We start from the raw sequence: 27,060 nt of genomic DNA, 5'->3' as shown, positions 1-27,060 counted from the left end.
TATTTTTTGTGTTTTTTTTCATTTTTACATTTTTCAATTTTTCATTCACAATAATAATTTAAAAAATTTTTCACTTTTTCAGTTTTACGATTTTAGAGTTTTTCCATTTTTCAATTATTGGGGTTTTTATTTTCTTTATTTTTACATTTTTGTTTTTTCAGTTTCATAGTATTGAATTTTTCCATTATTCAATTCTCGGGTTTCCAATTTTTCGATTTTTGATTTTTGTGAAGATCGAAAATTTGAAAAATTGTAAAATCTAAAGAAACATTGAAACAGTAGAGGGAATGAAAAAGCGAATTTTTTCGATTTTCCAATTTTTTCATTTTTCATTTTTCAAAATTAACTGAATCAAAAATTAAAAAATCGAAAAATCAAAAATTGAAAACTTTAATATTGAAAAATGAAAAAATTTAAAGACGAAAAATTGTGATCAAAAAATTATAAAATAGGTGAAAAAAATGGTCAAAGGTAAATAAATCCGGATTAAATTAATAAACCAAATGTTATATTATTTTGATTTTTTTTCCAAAAATCTGGAAGTTTTGGCTGAAAACGCAAGGCGGATTCATAAACCACAAGTACAGGTGTGTTTTATTTAATAAAATTTAAATATTATTGGAGATGATGCCATCCAATTGTTGTAACTTTTTCTAAAATAATATTTTAATTGAAAAATTGATGGATGATTTTTAAAATCACTGAACGAATAATGATGAATGGCATTACAAATTTTAATAATTAAATATCATCCACAGTTTACATTACAAATTTATTATTATAGACGATGTTTAACAATGCTTTAATTAAGGGAAAATTAATTTTTGAATTTACATATTTTAAAATAAGATTGGAGGAAGCCACCAAATCAGAGCGACAAATATTTGTGAACATCTAAATTTGGAGCCCCATCGCTCTCACCAATGTTGACCCTAGATAATAACCCATATTTACTTACTATACACCAATATAACATAATCATCGAAACACTAAAACCACTCAAACAATGTCTTCCAACACACTCATTCCGCTTTTGACACTTCTCATCAGCGTCGCCATGGCGCAAAATTCCGACGTAAGTTCCATAATGCCACACCCAAAAACCTAAACCCACCAACTTTCAGTTCTGGGTGGTCTCCACGACCCAGCGTCCCCCGACCCAGCAAAACTCCAACAACGTGTGCGTATCAGGGCTCAAAGAAAAACTAAAATTCTACGACGCCCAGATCAGCGAACTGAAGAACCAACTCCACGCCACCCGGAAGGAGTTGCTTTCGTTGGTGGAGAAAGAAGTGGAGCACAGCATTTTGACCCCCGAGGACTGCAAGGACGTTCTAGGGAGAGGCTACAAGACTTCCGGGATGTACAAAATTAAGCCCATGTACTCCCCGAAGGAGTTCTGGGTTTGGTGCGACTTGACGACGAAGGGGGGCGGCTGGACCTACATTTTCAACCGATTCGATGGGTCGGAGAGTTTTTACCGGAATTGGACGGACTACAGGGACGGATTCGGGTATCTGTCGACGGAGTTTTGGGTAGGGCTTGAGCATTTGCACCACTTGACGAGTAAGTTAGGGTTGTTTATGGTGGTAATCTATTTTATAAAAAAAAACCTACCGATTTCTGAAAAAAAATGGAAAAATTGCTAAGTTTTTCCAGAATCGACGGTTGAAATGTCGAAATTTTAGAAATTTTCAAAAATTCTCATTTCGAAGCGATTTTTTCGAAAATGTTGCTTCGTGACCATCAACATGCTATATTTTTGGAAACAGCGTGTCGAGATCTACGTCTCTGAATTTTTTCATAATTTTTAGACAACTTTTTAAAATTGAAATTTTTTAATGGTCCCCCATTCTTCAAATTTCGCAAAAATGTTGACATTTTCGAAACTCAACTAAATACATTTTCTTGTAGATTTCTAGATCTAGAACTCAAATCCGGCTTCGATTTTTTGCTACCTACAACCGTTTTTCCAGAATCGACCGTTGAAATATCGAAATTTTTGAAATTTTCAAAAATTCGTAAATCTCGGAGATTTTTTGAAAATGTTGCTTGCTTCGTGACCATCAACATGCTATATTTTTGGAATCAGCGTGTCGAGATCTACGTCCCTGAATTTTTTCATAATTTTAAGACAACTTCTTTAAAATCGAAATTTTTTAATGGTCCCCCATTCTTCAAATTTCGCAAAAATTTTGACATTTTCTAACTCAACTAAATACATTTTCCTGTAGATTTCTAACTCTAGAACTCAAATCCGGTTTCGATTTTTTGATACCTGCAACCGTTTTTCCAGAATCGACGTTGAAATATCGAAATTTTTGAAATTTTTAAAAATTCGCATTTCGCAGCGATTTTTTCGAAAATGTTGCTTCGTGAACATCAACATTCTACATTTTTGGAATCAGCGCATCGAGATCTACGTCCCTGAATTTTTTCATTATTTTAAGACACTTTTTTTAAAATTGAAATTTTTTAATGGTCCACCATTCTTCAAATTTCGCAAAAATTTTGACATTTTCGAAACTCACCTAAATACATTTTCTTGTAGGTTTCTAGCTCTAGAACTCAAATCCGGCTTCGATTTTTTGATACCTGCAACCGTTTTTCCAGAATCGACCGTTGAAATAACGAAATTTTTGAAATTTTCAAAAATTCGCATTTCGCAGCGATTTTTTCGAAAATCTTGCTTCGTGATCATCAGCATGCTATATTTTTGGAATCAGCGTGTAGAGATCTACGTCCCTGAATTTTTTCATAATATTTAGACAACTTTTTTAAAACAGAAAATTTTGACATTTTCAAAACTCAACTTAATACATTTTCTTTTAGATCTCTAACTCATGAACTCAAATTCGGCTTCGATTTTTTGATACCTGCAACCGTTTTTCCAGAATCGACCGTTGAACTATCGAAGTTTTTGAAATTTTCAAAAATTCGAATTTCGCAGCGATTTTTTCAAAAATGTTGCTTCCTGACCATCAACATGCTATATTTTTGGAATCAGCGTGTCGAGATCGACGTCCCTGAATTTTTTCATAATTTTTAGACAACTTTCTTAAAATTGAAATTTTTTAATGGTCCCCCATTCTTCAAATTTCGCAAAAATTTTGACATTTTCGAAACTCAACTAAATACATTTTGTTGTAGATTTCTAGCTCTAGAACTCAAATCCGGCTTTAATTTTTTGATACCAGCAACTGTTTTTCCAGAATCGACCGTTGAAAAATCGAAATTTTTGAAATTTTCAAAAATCCGCATTTCGCAGCGATTTTTACGAAAGTGTAGCTTTATGGCCATTAACATGCTATATTTTTGGAATCAGCGTATCGAGATCTACGTCCCTGATTTTTTTAATAATTTTTAGACAACTTTTTTAAAATTGAAACTTTCTAGTGGTCCCCCATCCTTCAAATTTCGCAAAAACTTTGACATTTTCGAAACTCAACTAAATACATTTTCTTATAGATCTCTAACTCTGCAACTCAAATCCGGCTTCGATTTTTTGATAACTTACTGCAACCGTTTTTCCAGAATCGACCGTTGAATATCAAAATTTTTTAAGTTTTCAAAAATTCGCATTTCTCAGCGATTTTGTCGAAAATGTTGCCTCGTGATAATCAACATGCTATATTTCTGGAATCAGCGTGTCGAGATCTACGTCCCTGAATTTTTTCATTATTTTCATACAACTTTTTTAAAACTGAAATTTTTTAATGGTCCCGGATTCTTCAAATTTCGCAAAAATTTTGACATTTTCGAAACTCAACTAAATATATTTTCTTGTAGATTTCTAACTCTAGAACTCAAATCCGGCTTCGATTTTTTGATACCTGCAACCGTTTTTCCAGAATCGACCGTTGAATTATCGGAATTTTTGAATTTTCAAAAATTCGCATTTCGCAGCGATTTTTTCGAAAATGTTGCTTCGTGACCATCAACATGCTATATTTTTGGAATCAGCGTGTCGAGATCTAAGTCTCTGCATTTCTTCATAATTTTTAGACAACTTTTTTAAAATTGAAATTTTTTAATGGACCCCCATTCTTCAAATTTCGCAAAAATTTTGACATTTTCGAAACTCAACTAAATACATTTTCTTGTAGATTTCTAGCTCTTGAATTCAAATCCGGTTTCGAATTTTTGATACCTGCAACCGTTTTTCCAGAATCGACCGTTGAATTGTCGAAATTTTTGAAATTTTCAAAAATTCGCATTTCGCAGCGATTTTTTCGAAAATGTTGCTTCATGACTATCAACAAACTAAATTTTTGGTATCAGCGTGTTGAGATCTACGTCCCTGAATTTTTTCATAATTTTTAGATAACTTTTTTAAAATTGAAATTTTTTAATGGTCCCCGCTTCTTCAAATTTCGCAAAAATTTTGACATTTTCGAAACTCAACTAAATATATTTTCTTGTAGATTTCTAGCTCTAGAATTCAAATCCGGCTTCGATTTTTGTGATACCTGCAACCGTTTTTCCAGAATCGACCGTTGAAATATCGAACTTTTTGAAATTTTCAAAAATTCGCAATTCTCAGCGATTTTTTCGAAAATGATGCTTCGTGACCATCACATGCTATATTTTTGGAATCAGCGTGTCGAGATCTACGTCCCTGAATTTTTTAATAATTTTTAGACAACTTTTTTAAAATTGAAATTTTTTAATGGTCCCCCATTCTTCAAGTTTTGCAAAATTTTGACATTTTCGAAACTCAACTAAACATATTTTCTTGTCGATTTCAAGCCCTAGAACTCAAATCCGGCTTCAATTTTTTGACACCTGCAACCGTTTTTCCAGAATCGACCGTTGAAATATCGAAATTTTTGAAATTTTCAAAAATTTGCATTTCGCAGCGATTTTTTCGAAAATGTTGCTTCTTGACCATCAACATGCTATATTTTTGGAATCAGCGTGTCGAGATCTACGTCCCTGAATTTTTTCATAATTTTTAGACAACTTCTTTAAAATTGTATTTTTTTAGTTGTCCCCCATTCTTCAAATTTCGGAAAAATTTTGACATTTTCCTAACTCAACTAAATACATTTTCTTGTAGATTTCTAGCTCTAGAATTCAAATCCGGCTTCGATTTTTTGATACCTGCAACCGTTTTTCCAGAATCGACCGTTGAAAAATCGAAATTACTAAAACTTTCAAAAAATCGAATTTCGCAGCGATTTTTTCGAAATTATTGGTTTATGACCATCAACATGCTGCATTTTTGGAATCAGCCTGCCGGGATCTACGTCCCTGAATTTTTTCATAACTTTTAGACAACTTTTTTAAAATCGAAATTTTTTAATGTTCCCCAATTCTTCAAATTTCGCAACGATTTTGACATTTTCGAAACTCAACTAAATACATTTTCTTGTAGATTTCTAGCTCTAGAACTCAAATCAGGCTTCGATTTTTTGATACCAGCAACCGTTTTTCCAGAATCGACCGTTGAAATATCGGAATTTTTTAAATTTTCAAAAATTCGCATTCCGCAGCGATTTTTTCGAAAATGTTGCTTCGTGACCATCAACATGCTGTATTTTTGGAATCAGCGTGTCGAGATGTACGTCCCAGAATTTTTTCATAATTTTTAGACACCTTCTTTAAAATCGAAATTTTTTAATGATCCCCCATTTCGCAAAAATTTTGACATCTTCGAAACTCAACCAAATACATGTTCTTGTAGATTTCTGACTCTAGAACTCAAATCCGGCTTCGATTTTTTGATACCTGCAACTCTTTTTCCAGAATCGACCGTTGAAATATCGAAATTTTTGAAATTTTTAAAAATTCGAATTTCGTAGCGAGTTTTTCGAAAATGTTGCTTCGTGACCATCAACATGCTATATTTTTAGAATCAGCGTATCGAGATCGACGTCCCTGAATTGTTTCATAATTTTTAGACAACTTTTTTAAAATTGAAATTTTTTATGGTCCCCTATTCTTCAAATTTTGCAAAAATTTTGACATTTTCGAAACTAAACTAAATACATTTTCTTGTAGATTTCTAGCTGTGGAACTCAAATCCGGCTTCGATTTTTTGATAGCTGCAATCGTTTTTCCAGAATCGACCGTTGAAATATCGAAATTTTTGAAATTTTAAAAAATTCACAATTCACAGCAATTATTTCGAAAATGTTGCTTCGTGTCCATCAATATGCTATATTTTTGGAATCAGCGTGTTGAGATATAAGTCCCTGAATTTTTTCATAATTTTTAGACAACTTTCATAAGAAAGTTTCAATTATAAAATTGAAATTTTTAATGGTCCCCCATTTTTCAAATTTTGCTAAAATTTTGACATTTGCGAAACTCAACTAAATACATTTTCTTGTAGATTTCTAGCTCTAGAACTCAAATCCGGCTTTAATTTTTTGATACCAGCAACTGTTTTTCCAGAATCGACCGTTGGAAAATCGAAATTTTTGAAATTTTCAAAAATCCGCATTTCGCAGCGATTTTTACGAAATTGTTGCTTTATGGCCATGAACATGCTATATTTTTGGAATCAGCGTATCGAGATCTACGTCCCTGAATTTTTTCAAAATTTTTAGACAACTTTTTTAAAATTAAAATTTTTTAATGGTAGGTGGGCGGAGCTTAAAATTGGATAAGATAAGACTGTTTTTGGCATTTTTGACATATCCAGAAATCATTTTCGGCTTCTATTATTAGTTTTCCCTCCCACTCGGCCGAAGAACATAATTAGCCCCGCCCACCCACCCTGTCTCCTTTTCAGGGATTGATTTTCTGCAATTTGAATGAAATGAATGACCTTAAACTGACCAGAAATGAAATTTGTCATTAGAATGAGAAATGGGTGGGTGGGTGGGGCTAGTACTTGCTAAGATAAGATTGACTTTGGCCAATAACATACTCTCTAAGAAAACAGAGGGTGGGTGGGCGGGGCTTAAAATTATATAACATAAGACTGTTTTTGGCATTTTTACATATCCAGAAATCATTTTCGGCTTCTATTTTTAGTTTTCCCTCCCACTCGACCGAAGAATATAATTAGCCCCGCCCACCCACCCTATCTCCTTTTCAGAGATTGATTTTCTGCAATCTGAATGAAATGAATGACCTTAAACTGACCAGAAATGAAATTTGTCATTAGAATGAGAAATGGGTGGGTGGGTGGGGCTAGTACTTGCTAAGATAAGATTGACTTTGGTCAATAACATACTCTCTAAGAAAACAGAGGGTGGGTGGGCGGGGCTTAAAATTATATAAGATAAGACTGTTTTTGGCATTTTTGACATATCCAGAAATCATTTTCGGCTTCTATTATTAGTTTTCCCTCCCACTCGACCGAAGAACATAATTTCGCAAAAATTTTGACATTTTCGAAACTCAACTAAATATATTTTCTTGTAGATTTCTAGTTCTAGAACTCAAATCCGGCTTCGATTTTTTGTACAACACATTTTGGGTTAACAGATAGTCGAAACTGTGAGGTGCTTTTCGAGCTTGTGGACTGGGATATGAAGAAGGTGTACGCCAAGTATAATAATTTCGTAATTGGGAGTGAAGAGGAGGGGTACGCTCTCAAATCGCTGGGAACCTTTGAAGGAACCGCAGGAGATTCTTTAACAGGACACCTTAAAATGAAATTTACTACGGCAGACAGGGACCAGGATATCAGAAAGGAGTACAACTGTGCAGTTTTCAATAGTGAGTTTTTGACTAATTTCAGTGATTTTTTTTAATGTGGTGGTTTGTAGAAGGGGCATGGTGGTACAACAGTTGTTACTACAGTCATCTAACTGGTGAATACGTCCACGTAAAACCTTCAACAGGCAAAAATGTCAATAAAATCACCTGGAATACGTTTCATGGGTACGACTACAGTTTGAAACAAGTGCGGATGATGGTCAGACCAAAGGATTAAAAAAAAATCTTTGAAAATTTATCACTTTGTAATTTCGCCAATAAAAATTATGAAAAACGTTCAATATTTTTATTTTATTGATTCGTGGACTGTCGTGAAGATAAGCACTAGTTCGTAGTAAACGAATTAAATAATAATAACACTGATAACAAAGTTTAAATAATTTAAAAATTATCCAGTATCACATTCAACCTTGACCAAAATGTATCTAAATCCACTCCTCTTAGTGTGCTTACTCTTCACTACTTCAACCAGCAAGAGTGCCTGGGAGACCCAAGTAGAAGAAAAGCTCCACCACTACGAAACACAGCTTAGCGAAATTAAAAAACTCCTCCAATCCGACAAAAACGACCCACAAAGTCAAAACTACCAAGATTACAAGATCCTACTGCCCCAAGACTGTCAGGAAGTCCTGCGACGGGAGTACAAAGGTTCCGGGTTGTACCGGATCAAACCGGTGTACTCCCCCGAGCCCTTTTGGGTCTGGTGCGACTTGACGACCCGAGGGGGTGGCTGGACCTACGTCCTCAACCGGTTCGACGGCTCGGAAAATTTTTACCGGAACTGGACCGACTACAAGGAAGGGTTTGGCGACCTTTCGGGAGAGTTCTGGTTGGGCCTGGATCACCTGCATCAATTAACAAGTGAGTGGAAATGATTCCTTTTGTGATTTTTACTTCCCGAGCGTAAGCAAAGGAAGTATTGTAATCGAGTCCGTCGGCCGACTCTCTACTTTTACGTTTTCTCGATCTTTCATGACCCCTAGAAGACGAAGAAATAGGTCTCCCATTTCCGTCCGTCTGTCCGTCTGTCCGTCTGTCCGTCTGTTGTCCCGGATTTTTATTAGACAGATAATCTCCGAAAGTACTCGACCGATTGTTGTGAAGTTTTGTACTTATATTAAGAATATCATGTAGATGGTAAAACGCTAACCAAAATTTGTCTAATCATCCCCACCACCAATGCGATGAGGTCACTTCAAAATTGTACATAGTAAATGGGTTTTCAATTGTATAAAATAACATAGTCCTACACATGTAGTTTACAACTCTGAATCGACTTTTCACCCGAAACGTCCAGATTTTTGGAAAAAAAATCAAAATTATAAAACAACATTTTGAAATTTAATTTTTAATCTGCTAACCAGAATGCTTTGAAATGTTGCAGATGTTTTAAGGCTATAAAGAGAATAATAAATTTTTAGTCAAAAAATATTTGCTTATCCCCTCCAAAAACTTGATGACGTCAGCTCAAAAGTTTGTGGAATAAATCATATCTAAAATGTACAAAATATGATGAGTCTGTACTTGTGATCTATCACTCCATTCATATTTTTTGGATTTGCATATACAGGTGACTCAAAAAAATTAATGAATGCGTAAATATATTTTATTGATTTAATCAGGAACTACAAAACGGAATGCTCTGACATCTTGCAGATGTTTTAAGGTTATAAAGAGCATAATAAATGTTTAGTCAAAATATATTTGCTTATCCCCTCCAAAAACTTGATGACGTCAGCTCGAAAATTTGCCGAATAAATCATATCTAAAATGTACAAAATATGATCAGTCTGTACTTGTGATCTATCACTCCATTCATATTTTTTGGATTTGCATATACAGGGTGATTCAAGAAAATAAATGAAAGCGTAAATTTATTTTACTGATTTACGCAGGAACTACAAAACCGAATGCTTCGAAATCTTGAAGATATTTTAAAATTATCATAAGCATGGTAAATTTTTGATCAAAACGTATTTGGTCGTCCCCCCTAAAAAATTTATGACGTCACCACAAAATTTTGCTGAAAAAATCCTATCTAAAATGTACAAAATATGGTGAGTCTCTTCTTGTGATTTATCATTCCATTCAAATTTTTTCGATTTGCATATACAGGGTGACTCAAAAAAATTAATGAATGCGTAAATTTATTTTATTGATTTAATCAGAAACTACAAAACCGAATGCTTTGAAATCTTGCAGATGTTTTAAGGTTATAAAGAGCATAATAAATTTTTAGTCAAAATATATTTGGTTATCTTCTACAAAAAACTGATGACGTCAGCTCAAAAGTTTGCCGAATAAATCGTATCTAAAATGTACAAAATATGATGAGTCTGTACTTGTGGTTTATCATTCCAATCATATTTTTGGATTTGCATATGCAGGGTGACTCAAAAAAATTAATGAAGGCGTGAATTTATTTTATCGATTTAATCAGGAATTAGAAAACCGAATGCTTTGAAATCTTGGGAATATTTTAAAGTTATTATAAGCATGGTAAACTTTTGTTCAAAATGTATTTGTTCATCCCTCCTAAAAAAATTGATGACGTCACCCTTAAATTTTGCTGAATAAATCCTATCTAAAATGCAAAAAATATGATGAGTTTGTACTTGTGATTTATCATTCCATTCATATTTTTTAGATTTTCTTAAGAGGTGGTTCAAAAAAATTAATGAAGTCAATTTATTTTATTGATTAAATTAAAGGCAACACTTATTATTAGTATTACACCCCAACCAACCCAATTTGGTAGACACAAAATTTGTTAAAGGAAAAACTCGGTTGAAATATAAGGGTAGCACGCTTATTTACATCGACTTTAACATTACAGACCTGCATTTGTTTTATGCGCTCACTTGGTTCCGCGAATGTGAAATGTTTATAATCAACCAATTGTGAATTTCACCGTCAAGAATTAAAATAAAACCCAATGTTTTATATAATAAGCGGAAGTCGAAGCAATAAAACCGATGGTCGTTTTGTTTACAGTTTCTCTGTTTGACTCTCACGTATGCTGTTACGCCTGTCATCTTAAATTAAGAATGTTTATACATACACGATTTTCAGTTGCCTCTGATACGTATACGTTAGTAAATTGTTTCGTTATTTTATTGATTATTACAAATCAATATTCAAAACGACCCAATTCATTTTCCCGAAAATTTGAGAATATAATAATTTTATTCTTAGTATTACACTACATCTATCCCAACTGATATACGTATCCTTGCAAAAATGTTGATGACGTCATCGCAATTTTTTTTTAAATTCCCACTACAAAAATGTAATGAGAAAAAAAACACAATAGGCATGCAGTCGTCAAGTTTCCAACAGCGAGGGAAGTACTGTCTAAACTCTTTAGACCAATTTTTTTTCTGTTTGATAACTAGATAGCAAAAGCAGCGAGTTGCTGTTCGAGCTGGTCGACTGGGATATCAAGAAAGCGTATCAACATTATAATCATTTCGTGATTGGGAACGAAACTGAAGGTTATGCCGTCAAGGGTCTTGGGGAGTCGTATGGGGATGCTGGGGATTCGTTCTCTGGACACGTTAATATGAAATTTACTACGGCGGATAAGGATCAGGACACGAGGGTGGAGTATAACTGCGCTGCCTATAATAGTGAGTTTTTGAAACAAGGGGTTTTTTGGTGGTTATTTAGTTGTTGTGTTGTGTAGAAGGGGCATGGTGGTACAGCAATTGCTACTTCAGCCATCTCACCGGTGTGTACGTCCACGAGGGACTTCTGTCGGAGGATAACCACAACATACAGTGGAATACGTTTCATGGGTACTTCTACAGTTTGAAACAAGTTCGAATGATGGTGCGACCTCGAGAATAATTTTTTTTCTTGTGTTGTAGCATTGTAAGATACGAATAAAGTTTTGGAAATTTTGTCAAGTGTGAAGGGTTAGAGTCAAAATAATTTTATCAAAGGTGATGTTAAAAGGTCATGTTTGAGAGAGATGCGCAACACGGTGTTATGAAATTGTTTCACAAAAACCACTAATCGATATACAGGGTGTTCATTTTATATGTTCACTGTTTAACAACAGTTACAATTTTAACAAAAGTTTACTGGATAAATGATAAACTTCTCCGAAAAATGTGAATTTCCACTTTTTAGATTTTTTTTTTCGTTTTTTTTTCTTTTAGGTTTTTCAGAAAATTGTTTACTTTTTCAATTTTATGGATTTAGAACTTTTTCATTTTTCAATTATTATATTAATTAAAATTTGGGAAACTGAAAATCGAATAATGAAAAAGTGTAACATTGAAAATTTGTAAAATTGAAAAAATTATAGCTGAAAAAACAGTATTAAGAGTTATCACTTAAACGAAGAGGGGATGGGTGGGTTTTCAAGTTTCTATTTCTGAATTTTTCGATATTTCAGTTTTGAGATTTTTTGATTTTTAAATTTTTCGATTTTTCAATTTCTCCATTCTGGAGTTTTTCAGTTTCTCTATTTTTAATTTTCCGATGTTTCAATTTTTCCATTCTTTCTTTATATAATTTTTCAATTTTTGTGGTTTCTAAAGTTTCGATATTTTGAGATCTCGATTAATCAGTTTTGCGAAATTTCGAATTTTTTGATTTCACGATTTTTCAAGTTTCGATTGCTGAATTTTTCGGTATTTTAAATTTGGGATTTTACAATATTTCATATTTTCAATTTTTGGTGTTTTTCAATTTTCGATAATTAATTTTGTCAATGAAACAATTTTTCGTTTTCTTAATTTTTCGAAGTTTTGACTTTTCGATATTTCGATTTTTCAGCTTTTTAATGTCTAAATTTCTCGTATTTCATGTTTAGATATCTTAATTTTTTGATATTCCAGTTTTGGAATTTTTCAGTTTTTTGATTTTTAATTTTTCTCTCTTCCGATTTCTCGATTATTCAATTTTTCAATTACTCTGTTTCAGGTTTACGATTTTTTAATTTTTCGATGTTTAAATTTTTGGATTTTTGGCTTTTCTTTTTCTATTTTTGGGTATTTCGATCTTTCGATTTTCCCATTTTTGGATTTTTCAACTTTTGACTTATAGATATTTCTTTTTTTTTAATATTCCCATTTCTCGATTTACCGACTTTTCCATGTTTCGGAATTTCGCCTTCTTGATTTCTCGATGTTTCGATTTTTCATGTCTACCATTTTTCAATTTCACCATTGTGCGATTTTTCAATTTTTCGATTTTTTAAATTTTCGATTTTCCGATTTTTCGCCTTTTCGAATTCTCGATCCTTCAATTTTTCTGCGTTTTAGCGTTTTATCAATTTTTCGATATTTGAGTTTTGGGAGTTTTCGATTTTTGAAATTTTAGCTTTTCGTTTTCTCGATTTCTCTTTTTTATGATTTTTCGGTTTTTCGATATTCTAAATTCTGCATTTTCGGATTTTTCAATTCCTCAGTTTTATATTTTGGATTTTCCAGTTTTCCAACATTTCGGTTTCTCGATATGTATATCGAGATTTCGATGTTTCGATTTTTCAATTGTTCGGTTGCCCAAATTTTTTTATTTCAAATTTTATGATTTATAGATTTTTTTAGTTAGATTTTAAAAAGTTTTTTTAATTTTTCTATTTTTCGACTTCCGGGTTTTTCGATTTTTTGATCTTTTGTTTTTTGGATGTCTCGATTTGTTAATTTTTTCATATTTCGGCTTCCTGGTTTTTCGATATCTCGAATCTATGAATTTGAGGCTTTTTTTATCTTCGATTTTCCAATTTTTCGATGTTTCGATTTTTCAATTTTTTTCTTTTGTCGATTTTCCGTTTTCTTTGGTTTTTAAGTGTTTCGATGTTTCGATTTTCCAAATTTTTAAATATCACATTTTTGGAACATTTCATTTCTCCACATCTGGACTTTTCGATTTTTGATTTCCCGATTTTTCAAGTTTTCAGTGGAAAAATTCCCAAATTTAATATTTAAATTCTTTATTTCTGGGTTTTTCAATTTTTCAATATTTTAATGTTTCGATTTTTTTAATTTAATTTTTTCGGTTTGTGGGTTTTTCAATTTTTGGATTTTTAAATTTTTTGAATTTCTGATTTCCCCATTAATATTAATTTTTCGACTTTTCGATTTCTCGATTTTTTGACAATTCGACTTACAGATTTTTCGATTTTTTAATTAACAGATATTTCAGTTTATCAGGTTTCCAATTCTTCAATTTTTTCGATTTTTCAGGTTTTTGATTTTTCAATTTTTAACTCTTTTAAATTTTCGATTCCTCAGTTTTCAATGTTTTGATTTTGGGATTTTTGAGTGTCTCGATTTCGCGATTATTCAATTTTTCAATTACTCTGTTGTTTCAATTTTACGATTTTTTAATTTTCCGATATTTAAATTTTTGGATTTTTGATTTTTCTTTTTCTATTTTTGGGTACTTCGATTTTCCGATTTCCTAATTTTTGCATTTTCCGTCTTTTGACTTACAGATATTTCGATTTTTTTAATTTTCCCATTTCTCGATTTCTCGACTTTTCCATGTTTACCATTTTTCAATTTCACAATTTTGAGATTTTTCAAGATCTTGATTTTTCAATTTTTCGATTTTCTAAATATTTGATTTTTCGATTGTTCGCCTTTTCGAATACTGGATTCTTCAATTTTTCTACGATTTATCGTTTTATCAATTTTTCGATATTTAAGTTTTGGGAGTTTTCAATCTTTCTGTTCTTCAACTTTTTGATATTTTAATTTTTCGATTTTTAAAATTTTAGCTTTTCGATTTCTCGTTTCTATGATTTTTCGGTTTTTCGATTTTCTAAATTTTGCATTTTCGGATTTTTCGATTCCTCAGTTTTTATATTTTGGATTTTCCAGTTTTCCAATTTTTGGGTTTCTCGATATGTTTCGATTTTTCAATTGTTCAATTGCCCAATTTTTTTTATTTTAAATTTTATGATTTATAGATTTTTTTATGTTTAATTTAATTTTTTTTTTAATTTTTCTATTCAGGCTTATATTATTTTGCGATTTTCCAGTTTTTCCTTGTTTCGATATTTCAGTTTTTTTCTTTTCTCGATTTCCAGTTTTTTTTGGTTTTTAAGTGTCTCGATGTTTCGATTTTCGAAATTTTTAAATATCACATTTTTCGAACATTTCGTTTCTCCACATCTTGACTTTTCGATTTTTGATTTCTCGATTTTTCAAGTTTTCAGTGGAAAAATTCCCAAATTTAATATTTAAATTTTTATTTCTGAGGTTTTCAATTTTTCAATATTTTAATATTTCGATTTTTTTAATTTTAGTTTTTTCGGTTTGTGGGTTTTCCAAATTTTGAATTTTTAAATTTTTTGAATTTCTGATTTCCCCATTAATAACTTTTTCCACCTTTCGACTTACAGATTTTTCGATTTTTTAATTCCCAGATATTTCAGTTTTTCAGGTTTCCAATTCTTCAATTTTTTCGATGTTTCAATTTTTCATTTTTTTTAATTTTCGATTCCTCAGTTTTTCGATGTTTTGGTTTTGATATTTTTGAACTTTTCGATTCAATTTTTCTTCCATTATTCGATTTACCAATTTATCAATTTTTCGATATTTGTGTTTTTTTTTTCAATATTTTTATATTTCACTTTAATGATATATTAAATTTTAGCTTTTCCATTTCTCAATTTTTTTTTTTTTTTATTTTTCAGATTTTAATTTTTCTATTCCATTCTACTTTTCAGGAATTTTCAATTTTTCGGTCTTTAAATTTTGCTTTTTTCAATTTTTCGGTTTTTTAAACTTTACATTTTCTGATTTTTCGTCTTTTCGTATTCTCGATTCTTCAATTTTTCGATTTTACAATTTCTGTGTTTTCCAATTTTTCGTTTCGATTCTTTTTTTCTTTTTGCCAATTTTTCGGTTTATAATTTTTTTATTTCTAAATTTCTCAATTCTTAGTTTTTCATTGTTTCAACTTCCATGTCTTCAGTTCTTCGAGTACAGGGTGTTCATTTTATCTGTTCACTGTTTAACAACAGTTACAGTTTTAACAAAAGTTTACTGACTAAATGCTAAACTTTAAATAATTGGCCGTAGGTTATTTCGACAGAACTCCGAAAAATTATAAAACATTTAAGTAAAAAAATATACAGTCAAGTTTAAATTTTTCAGGTTTTCAATGTGAATTTCCAATTTTTAGATTTTTTTTTCGTTTTTGTTTCTTTTCGATTGTTTACTTTTTCAATTGTAAGAACTTAGAACTTTTCCATTTTTCAATTATTGGCTTTGAAAGCTTTTTCGTTTATTCGATTTTTCAAATTTTCAATATTTCAATTTTACAGGTTTTCGAATTTACAACTTTGAATATTCTATAATTTTTCGATTTTACATCTTCTGTGTTTTCCAATTTTTCCTTTCGATTCTTGTTTTCTTTTTGCCAATTTTTCGGTTTATAATTTTTTTATTTCTAAATTTCTCAATTTTTAGTTTTCAGTGTTTCAATTTTCGTGTCTTCAGTTCTTCGAGTTTTCAATTTTTCAAAGTTTGGAATTAAAAAATGGAAAAATTAAAATTTGGGAAACCGAAAATCGAATAATGAAAAACTGTGGGTTTTCAAGCTTCTATTTCTGAATTTTTCGATATTTCAGTTTTGCAATTTTTTGATTTTTTGATTTTTAAATTTCTCGATTTTTCAATTTCTCCATTCTTTAGTTTTTCAGTTTCTCTATTTTCAATTTTCCGATGTTTCAGGTAGACGATGTTTCAATTTTTCCGTTCTTTATTTATATAATTTTTCAATTTTTGTGGTTTCTGAAGTTTCCATATTTTGAGATCTCGATTAATCAATTTTTCAAATTTTCGATTTTTTTGATGTCTCGATTTTTCAAGTTTCGATTGCTGAATTTTTCGGTATTTTAAATTTTGGATTTTTCAATTTTTCATATTTTCAATTTCTGGCGTTCTTAAATTTCGATATTTTAATTTGTGGATGAAAGAATTTTTCGTTTTCTTGATTTTTCGAAGTTTTGACTTTTCAACTTTTCGATATTTCGATTTTTCAGCTTTTTAATGTTTAAATTTCTCGTTTTTCATGTTTAGATATCTTAATTTTTTGATATTTCAGTTTTGGAATTTTTCAGTTTTTGATTTTTAATTTTTCTATGTTCCGATTTCTCGATTATTCAATTTTTCAATTACTCTGTTTCAGTTTTACGATTTTTTATTTTTCGATGTTTAAATTTTTGGATTTTTGACTTTTCTTTTTCTATTTTTGGGTATTTCTGCGCTATGCGTCCGGAGAGTGCGGACGTTTCCAACAATCCCTCTGGGGATGCGTGTAAGAAATGTAAAATTATACCCGTGACAGGGCTTAAATGTGTTAAGTGCAATTCGCTCAGTCATCCCAGCTGTGTGAAATTATTAAAAAATGTGCAGTACCTAGGTGATGCGCAAATAATCTGTTGCGATAATGCTGAAAGTGTGGATAATGCAAGTAACAAGTCGCAAATATTTGAATTTTCCCATGAAGATATTGAAAAGATTATCCAAAAGGTAACTCGGCCCTTAATGCATGAAATTGAGTTGTTGCGTATGGAAGTTCGAGATTTAAAAGAAACTAATGTGGACTTGATTAAATTAATGACACAAAGTAACCCCAGTCTTGCTCCAAAGCTCTTTTCTTCTCAAGAAATAAAATCTACAGTTCCTAAATGGTCGTCAGTCATTACACAATCAATTGATAAGCCAAGTCAGTCATTACATTTTCCGAATTTTCGTGATAAAGTTGATGTGAACTTGAATAAACCTTTCACTGAAGGTGAGAGAAGCACCGATAACGATAACAAGAACAGCGCAAGAAATCGTGGAAAGAAAATTCAAAAAAAGGAGTCAACTACTGTTACCAATAAACAAACAGATGAATTTCGTGTGAGTAGGGACGACGAAATAAATTTTCATGACAAAGTGGAAAATCCGTGGATGGAACTAAGAAGAAATCGAAGCAATCGTAGAAAACAAGTACCCACTATAACTGGAACTTCGAAGCAAGAAGATGATGGTGAATTTCGTTCTACTTACGTTAAAAGAGCATGGTTCTACGTCGGAAAAGTTGTTAAAAACATTGAGACTAGTAGTGTCAAAGCTTATATAACCAAAAAGTTGTCCACTGATGAGGTCATAGTCGAAAATCTTAAGCTGCAGGGAACATATGATGCCTTTAAAGTTGGTGTAAACTTTAGTCTGAAGGACAATTTATTACGTGAAGATTTTTGGCCACAAGGTGTGTGTGTAAGACGGTTTAATTTTCCAAAGAAGAATTTTTTAGGAAAAAATGCAGGGACGGAGTTAATTTGAAGAAACTCCATCATGAAGAGAGCGACGAATGTTACTTAAAACTAAACCGGCCCAACAGTTGTGGTAATGATTATCTACCTATTTATTACCAAAATGTTCGCAGCATTAGGTCGAGAGTTAATGAGGTATTTTTTTGTTTAAATGTTTCGGATTATGATGTCATTTGTTTAACTGAGTCATGGCTTGACTCATCAATCAGTAATTGTGAATTTATGCCATCTAGTTATTGTGTGTTTCGTGCCGATCGTAATTTTACATGTAGTAATCGGCAAAGAGGTGGAGGGGTGGTCTTAGCAGTTAGTGACAAATTTCCTGTGTCGAGTGTTGATTTATCAGTTTTCGACGCTTTTCATCTTATTGATATAGTTGCTTGTAAGTTATGTTGTGGACGTAGTTCTTTATTTATTTTTGTGATATATATTCCTCCGGATGTGTCCATTCAAGAATATGAATTATTTTTAGAATGTTTTGAAAATATTGCTGTTGAATTAGATAATATTCTTATAATTGGTGACTTCAATGCTCCTACTTTTTCGATTAATGTAAAGGATTCAAAATCTAATTTAGTATTTAATATGATGTCTTTTTTGAACCTTACACAGTATAACAATATTCGTAACTGTAATAAGGTATTACTGGACCTAGTTTTTACCAATTACGGCAAATGTTTGGTTGAACAGGACACCTGTCCTATTGTGCCAGAAGATCGACACCATCCTGCGCTTAATATTAATTTGGTTTTAAAAACTGGTACCTACGAAAATTTGTCTATGTGTACAGATGTAAAAACTTATAACTTTAAAAAGGCGGACTATGTTTCTTTATATAATGGTCTATTAACCACTAATTGGGATGTCCTGTATGAGTCCACTAATGTGAATAGTGCCTGTGAGACGTTATACAGAATATTGTACTCATTGTTTGATAAACATGTACCATTGTTTAAATGTTCCAAATTCAGTTTCCCGAGTTGGTATACTACTGAACTTAGACAACAAATCATTCTGAAGCATAAAGTGTTTAGAGAAATCAAACGAAAGCCTTCCTGTCATCTTCGAAATCACTTCAGTTCTTTACGTCGTATTGTTAAACAACTCTTGCGTCGGGATTTTAATAACTACATTAAAAATGTTCAGCATGCTTTACTGCGTGATCCTAAATACTTCTGGTCGTATATCAAAGAAAAAAAGGGGCGCTCCAATATTCCCAATAAAGTTCACCTTAATCATAATTTTCATGATAACCCAGCTGATATTGTTAATTGCTTTGCTAAATTCTTTTCTTCGTCTTTTCATAATCCTTCATTGAATAGTTTTGCTCATTCAAGTCAGCTTACAGGTATTAGTAATAGTTGCATTAATGTGGTTATTTCTGAAGATGATGTAAGCAGGGCAATAAAATTACTTAAGGATAGTCAAGTTGCTGGAGATGATCAAGTTCCCAGTTTTCTGGTTAAAGACTGTTCTAATGTTTTCGTTAAGCCCCTAATGCATATCTTTAATATAATTTTAAAAACTTCATGCTTTCCGGATAAGTGGAAAACCGCCAAGATTGTGCCCATTTTCAAGAGTGGTGATGTTTCAGCAGTGAGCAATTATAGACCTATTTCGTTGCTGTGCAATTTTTCAAAAATATTTGAACGTATTCTTTTTAATCAGATCTCCTTCCAAACTAAGTTGTTAGTAAATGAGGGCCAACATGGGTTTACCATGGGCAGATCCACTTTAACGAATTTAACTTGCTATTCCCAAGATATATCTCAGGCTTTGGATAACAGAGGTCAATTGGACGTGATGTATGGTGATTTTTCAAAGGCCTTTGACAGAGTCAACCACCAGCTCTTATTAAGAAAGCTGTCGAATATTGGTTTCTCTAATTCTCTCACAAATCTTTTTGAATCTTATTTGACTAAGCGCAACAATTTTGTGGTAGTAAATGGATTTAAGTCCAACAGTTACATCACAGTTGCTGGAGTGCCGCAGGGCTCCACTCTTGGTCCTTTGCTATTCACATTATTTATTAACGATGTGTTAGATTGTATTCGCTACTCAAAAGTTCTCATTTTCGCAGATGACATTAAAATATACCGTGAAATTAGTGGTATTAGTGACTCCTTGCTTCTTCAAAAAGACATAAATAATTTGGTGTCTTGGTCATTGCTCAACTTTTTACCTTTAAATGAGAATAAATCCTTTATTATTTCGTTCACACACAAGCTTAATGTATGCGAGTTTGATTACAAAATCAATCATCACAGCTTACAGAAATGCTCTTCCATTTTGGATTTAGGTGTTTTGTATGATAATAAGTTCAGTTTTGCAGAACATGTGGAGAGCATTACTTCACAAGCTAAAAGATCACTAGGGTTCCTTATTAGAAACTGCAAAGATTTCACTAGCATTCAAGCTTTGAAAACTTTGTTCTATGCTTTGGTGCGCTCTAAATTAGAATACTGTGCGTTAGCTTGGTTTCCTTATTACAACTATCAAGTAGTATGCCTTGAGAACATACAGCGCAGATTTTTAAAGTATCTCTATTTTAAGGAACAGAAAACATGGCCAACGAGAAATTATCCGCAAACAGCTCTACTAGAAAAATTTGATATGAGTTCATTATTTTGTAGACGTGTTACTGGCGTTATCGTCTTTTTATATAAATTATTAAATAATCAAATTGATTGCAGGGCCTTAACTAATTCTTTATCCTTTCTGGTACCTAGAACTAGCAGCAGGCATTCTGTAACATTATACACTAGCATTGCTAGAACTAATTTTGGGAGAAAAGCACCTATATATGTAATAAGTTATTTTTTAAAAGAAATAGAAATGAATTCCGATTTTGACATTTTTAACACTAGCCTTAAGTCTATAAAAGACACTGTTAGAATTAAGCTTAAGTAGTTTACACTTTACTTTCAGATATGGTTTTCATACTGTTGTATTTTAATTTAAGTTATTTACTTCTTGATGTATATGCCTAGATTTACAGATTGTGTGTTTGATTTTTGATATTGCAGATAAATGTAGGTATTTATTTCGGCTTTAATTTATTCATTCATTCATTTATTTCTATTTTAATTTTATTTAAGTTAAGTTACTGTTCTTATGTTTCATTATATTGAGATCTTTGATTATTTATGCATTTAATTTATTAATTTGTTATTTTCTTTGATTCTGAATTGTTGTCATTGTTTTTATATTCTTTATAATTGTCCTGTAACTGGAATGTGTAGTTCTGTTGGGCAATAAACTTTATTTATTTATTTATTTATTTATTTATTTCGATTTTCCGATTTCTGCATTTTTCAACTTTTGACTTATAGATATTTTGATTTTTTTAATTTTCCCATCTCTCGATTTCCCGACTTTTCCATGTTTCGGAACCTCCCCTTCTTGATTTCTCGATGTTTCAATTTTTTAAACTTTCGATTTTCCGATTTCACAATTGTGCGATTTTTCAAGTTCTTGATTTTTCAATTTTTCGATTTTTTAAACTTACGATTTTCCGATTTTTTGCCTTTTTCGAATTTTCGATCCTTCAATTTTTCTACGATTTAGCGTTTTATCAATTTTTCGATATTTGAGTTTTGGCAGTTTTCGATTTTTGAAATTTTAGCTTTTCGTTTTCTCGATTTCTCTTTTTTATGATTTTTCGGTTTTTCGATATTCTAAATTCTGCATTTTCGGATTTTTCAATTCCTCAGTTTTATATTTTGGATTTTCCAGTTTTTCAACTTTTCGGTTTCTCGATATGTATATCGAGATTTCGATGTTTCAATATTTCAATTGTTCGGTTGCCCAAATTTTTTTATTTCAAATTTTATGATTTATAGATTTTTTTAGTTAGATTTTAAAAAGCTTTTTTAATTTTTCTATTTTTCGACTTCCGGGTTTTTCGATTTTTCGGTCTCTTGTTTTTTGGATGTTCCGATTTTTCAATTTTTTTCTTTTCTCGATTTTCCGTTTTCCTTGGTTTTTAAGTGTCTCGATGTTTCGAGTTTCCAAATTTTTAAATATCACATTTTTGGAACATTTCATTTCTCCACATCTGGACTTTTCGATTTTTGATTTCTCGATTTTTCAAGTTTTCGGTGGAAAAATTCCCAAACTTAATATTTATATTTTTTATTTCTGGGTTTTTCAATTTTTCAATATTTTAATGTTTCGATTCTTTTAAGTTTAGTTTTTTCGGTTTGTGGATTTTTCAAATTTTGGATTTTTAAATTTTTTGAATTTCTGATTTCCCCATTAATAAATTTTTCGACTTTTCGATTTCTCGATTTTTTGACCTTTCGACTTACAGATTTTTCGATTTTTTAATCCCCAGATATTTCAGTTTTTCAGGTTTCCAATTCTTCAATTTTTTCGATTTTTTAGGTTTTTGATTTTTCAATTTTTCATTTTTTTTAAATTTCGATTCCTCAGTTTTTCGATGTTTTGATTTTAGGATTTTTTAACGTTTCGATTCAATTTTTCTTCCATTATTCGATTTACCAATTTTTCGATATTTGTGTTTTTTTTCAATATATTTATATTTTTCTTTAATGATATATTAAATTTTAGCTTTTCCATTTCTCGATTTCTGTTTTTTTTTTATTTTTCAGATTTTGATTTTTCCATTCCATTTTGCTTTTCAGGAATTTTCAATTTTTCGATCTTTAAATTTTGCTTCTTTCAATTTTTCGATTTTTTAAACTTTACATTTTCTGATTTTTCGCCTTTTCGAATTCTCGATTCTTCAATTTTTCGATTTTAAAATTTCTGTGTTTTCCAATTTTTCGTTTCGATTATTTTTTTTCTTTTTACCAATTTTTCGGGTTATAATTTTTTTATTTCTAAATTTTTCAATTTTTACTTTTTCAGTGTTTCAATTTTCGTGTCTTCAGTTCTTCGAGTTTTCAATTTTTCAAAGTTTGCAATTAAAAAATGGAAAAATTAAAATTTGGGAAACTGAAAATTGAATAATGAAAAACTGTGGGTTTTCAAGTTTTATTTCTGAATTTTTCGATATTTCAGTTTTGTAATTTTTTGATTTTTAAATTTCTCGATTTTTCAATTTCTCCATTCTTTAGTTTTTCAGTTTCTCTATTTTCAATTTTCCGACGTTTCAGGTAGACGATGTTTGAATTTTTCCATTCTTTATTTATATAGTTTTCCATTTTTTGTGGTTTCTAAAGTTTCGATATTTTGAGATCTCGATTAATCAATTTTTCAAATTTTCGATTTTTTTGATGTCTCGATTTTTCAAGTTTCGATTGCTGAATTTTTCGGTATTTTAAATTTTGGATTTTTCAATTTTTCATATTTTCAATTTCTGGCGTTCTTAAATTTCGATATTTTAATTTGTGGATGAAAGAATTTTTCGTTTTCTTGATTTTTCGAAGTTTTGACTTTTCAACTTTTCGATATTTCGATTTTTCAGCTTTTTAATGTTTAAATTTCTCGTTTTTCATGTTTAGATATCTTAATTTTTTGATATTTCAGTTTTGGAATTTTTCAGTTTTTGATTTTTAATTTTTCTATGTTCCGATTTCTCGATTATTCAATTTTTCAATTACTCTGTTTCAGTTTTACGATTTTTTATTTTTCGATGTTTAAATTTTTTAATTTTTGACTTTTCTTTTTCTATTTTTGGGTATTTCGATCTTTCGATTTTCCGATTTCTGCATTTTTCAACTTTTGACTTATAGATATTTCGATTTTTTTAATTTTCCCATTTCTCGATTTCCCGACATTTCCATGTTTCGGAATCTCGCCTTCTTGATTTCTCTATGTTTCGATTTTTCATGTTTACAATTTTTCAATTTCACAATTGTGCGATTTTTCAAGTTCTTGATTTTTCAATTTTCGATTTTTTAAACTTTCGATTTTCCGATTTTTCGCCTTTTCGAATTCTCGATCCTTCAATTTTTCTACGATTTAGCGTTTTATCAATTTTTCGATATTTGAGTTTTAGGAGTTAAAGAAATCGGAAAATTGGATAGTTGGAAATTTAAAAATTACAAGATTGAAAAATGAAAAAATTGGAAAATCGAGGGATTGAAAAATCAAAGTTTGAAAATTTGAAAAATTGAATCAAAGAAAAAATAAGTGATTTGAAAAAATAGAAAGCAAATAAAAAACGGAAAATTGTGGTAAAAAATCGAGAAAAATAGAAGAAACGAAAAATTGAACAATCGAAAAATTAAAATTTGAGAAACTGAAAATCTAACAATGGAAACTTATAACATCGAAAAATTGCAAAACTGAAAAAATTGAAACTGAAATAACGAAAAATTATGAAACCCAAACAAACATTGAAAAAGTAACAAAGAAATGATAAAACGAGTAATTGTAGTAGAAAGTCGGGAAAAAGAAAATTAAAATCACAAACCTGAAAAACCGGCAAACGAAAATCGAAAAATTGAAAAATTAAAAATCGAGAAAATTTAATTTTAAGATAAACTTAGCCCCGCCCTTAGCGCTTTTTTACATTTTTCACATCCTAGATTCTGCTAGTTTCCATTCCCATTCGAAAGAAGAATATTATTAAGCCCTGAAACTGAAAAATCGGGAAATCTAAAAAAAAATATTGAAATATCAAAACATCGAAAAATTGAAAAATTGAAGATCGAAAAATCTAAAATTCCAAAAATTAAAACAAACTGACAAACCGAGAAATCCAGAATCGAAAAATCGAAAGGCTAAAATTAAAAAATTCGAAAAACTGAAAAACAGTAAAATCAAAGGGCAGAAACATCGCAATTTAAAATATCGAAAAATTGATAACATCAGAAATCGAAAAATTGGAAAATCGAGAAATCGATAAGTCGAAAAATCTAAAATTTCAAAAAGTCAAAAAATTACAAAATCTAAAAATTGAAAATATGTCGAAAATTCAAAAATTCGAAAAATTAAAAAACTGAAAAATCGAAGACAGAAACATCGAAAAATTAAAATATCGAGAAATCGAAGACTCAAAATATGTATTAACCCAGAAATCAAAAATTTGAAAATCCCAAAACTGAGACGAAAAATTGAAAAAAAAAGAAATCGAAAAGTCGAAAAACCTAAAATGTCAAAATTCAAAAAATTGAGAAATCGAAAATCGAAAGTCGAAAAGTCGAAAATTCGAAAAATTAAAAAACAGAAAATTCGAAGCACAGGAACATCGAAAAATTAAAATATCGAAAAATTGATAAATCAAAAAATTGATTAACCCAGAAATCGAAAAATTGAAAAATGGGGAAATCCCAAAACTGAAATGAAAATTTATGAAAAGAGAAATCTAAAAGTCGAAAAATCTAAAATCTGAAATATCAAAAAATTGAAAAATCAAAAAATTGAAAAACGAAAATTTTAAATTCCAATAATTAAAAAGCACAAAAAACGAATAACTGAAACATCGAGAAATTCAAATATTGAGAAATTGAAGAATCAAAAAATTGAGAAACAGAAAATTTGAAAATCCCAAAACTGAAACGAAAAATTAAAAAAAAAACGAAATTGAAAAGTCGAAAAATTTTAAATTTTAAAACTCAAAAAGTTGAAAAATCGGACATTTTAAATTCGAAAGATTAAAAAACACAAAAATCGAAGAACTGAAACATCGAGAAATTAATATACTCAGAAATTGAAAATTCAAAAATTCGAAAAATTGAAAAACAGAAAAATCGAAGGACAGAAACATCGAAAAATTAAAATATCGAGAAATCGAAGACTCAAAAAATGTATTAACCCAGAAATCAAAAATTTGAAAATCCCAAAACTGAAACGAAAAAAAAAAAGAGAAATCGAAAAGTCGAAAAATCTAAAATTTCACAAGTCAAAAAATTGAAAAAACAAAAATCGAAAGTCGAAAAGTCGAAAATTCGAAAAATTAAAAAACAGAAAATTCGAAGCACAGGAACATCGAAAAATTAAAATATCGAAAAATTGATGAATCAAAAAATTGATTAACCCAGAAATCGAAAAATTGAAAAATGGGGAAATAGAATAATCGAAAATTTGAAAATCCCAAAACTGAAACGAAAATTTATGAAAAGAGAAATCTAAAAGTCGAAAAATCTAAAATTTGAAAAATCAAAAAATTAAAAAATCGAAAATTTTAAATTCGAATAATTAAAAAGCACAAAAAACGAATATTTGAAACACTGAGAAATTAAAATATTGAGAAATTGAAGAATCAAAAAATTGAGAAACAAAAAAATCGAAAATTTGAAAATTCCAAAACTGAAACGAAAAATTGAAAAAAAAACGAAATTGAAAAGTCGAAAAATTTTAAATTTTAAAACTCAAAATGTTGAAAAATCGAACATTTTAAATTGGAAATATTAAAAAACAGAAAAAACGAAGAACTGTAACATCGAGAAATTAAAATACTCAGAAATTGAAAAATCAAAAAATCGAGGAACAGAAAAATCGAAAATTTTAAAATCCCAAAACTGAAACCAACAATTAAAAAAGACAAATCTAAAAGTCGAAAAATCTAAAATTTCGAAAGACAAAAAATTAAAATATCGAAAAACTGGAAATATTATGTCGAAAATTCAAAAATTCGAAAAATGGAAAAACAGAAAAATAGAAGGACAGAAACATCGAAAAATTAAAATATCGAGAAATCGAAGACTCAAAAAATGTATTAACCCAGAAATCAAAAATTTGAAAATCCCAAAACTGAAACGGAAAATTGAAAAAAACGGAATTGAAAAGTCGAAAAATTTTAAATTTTAAAACTCAAAATGTTGAAAAATCGAACATTTTATATTCGAAAGATTAAAAAACACAAAAATCGAAGAACTGAAACATCGAGAAATTAAAATACTCAGAAATTGAAAAATCAAAAAATCGAGGAACAGAAAAATCGAAAATTTTAAAATCCCGAAACTGAAAGCAACAATTAAAAAAGACAAATCGAAAAGTCGAAAAATCTAAAATTTCAAAAGACAAAAAATTAAAAAATCGAGAAATACGAGACTCACAAAATGTATTAACCCAGAAACCAAAAATTTGAAAATCCCAAAACTGAAATGAAAAATTGAAAAAAAGAGAAAAATCTAAAATTTCAAAAGTCAAAAAATTGAAAAATCGAAAGTCGAAAAGTCGAAAAT

General features: G+C 30.1%; 3 protein-coding genes across 3 annotated transcripts; all 3 read left to right on the top strand.

The window, feature by feature from the left end:
- Window positions 1-1,006: 1,006 nt before the first annotated feature.
- Window positions 1,007-7,891, top strand: LOC135131473 (microfibril-associated glycoprotein 4-like). The gene is made up of 4 exons (XM_064059246.1): window positions 1,007-1,075; window positions 1,125-1,566; window positions 7,441-7,674; window positions 7,725-7,891. Exons 1-4 carry the CDS (start codon window positions 1,007-1,009, stop codon window positions 7,889-7,891), a joined length of 912 nt encoding a protein of 303 aa, XP_063915316.1.
- A 165-nt stretch (window positions 7,892-8,056) lies between these two features.
- LOC135131383 (microfibril-associated glycoprotein 4-like) lies at window positions 8,057-11,589 on the top strand. Its single transcript, XM_064059063.1, has 3 exons — window positions 8,057-8,535; window positions 11,070-11,303; window positions 11,360-11,589. The coding sequence occupies exons 1-3, from the start codon at window positions 8,094-8,096 to the stop codon at window positions 11,521-11,523; spliced, it is 840 nt and encodes a 279-aa protein (XP_063915133.1). The 5' UTR covers window positions 8,057-8,093; the 3' UTR covers window positions 11,524-11,589.
- Window positions 11,590-16,907: 5,318 nt separating this feature from the next.
- LOC135131472 (uncharacterized) lies at window positions 16,908-20,046 on the top strand. The gene is made up of 3 exons (XM_064059245.1): window positions 16,908-17,898; window positions 19,311-20,001; window positions 20,043-20,046. Exons 1-3 carry the CDS (start codon window positions 16,908-16,910, stop codon window positions 20,044-20,046), a joined length of 1,686 nt encoding a protein of 561 aa, XP_063915315.1.
- Window positions 20,047-27,060: the final 7,014 nt, after the last annotated feature.

Source organism: Zophobas morio, unplaced genomic scaffold (genome assembly GCF_036711695.1).
Source record: "Zophobas morio isolate AGI-343-1 ecotype UQ-CSIRO unplaced genomic scaffold, CSIRO_AGI_Zmor_V1 ptg000020l, whole genome shotgun sequence".
NCBI classification, from domain to species: Eukaryota; Metazoa; Arthropoda; class Insecta; order Coleoptera; family Tenebrionidae; genus Zophobas; species Zophobas morio.
The sequence above is the reverse complement of the archived record's forward strand: the minus strand, read 5'-3'. Positions and strand labels throughout refer to the sequence as shown.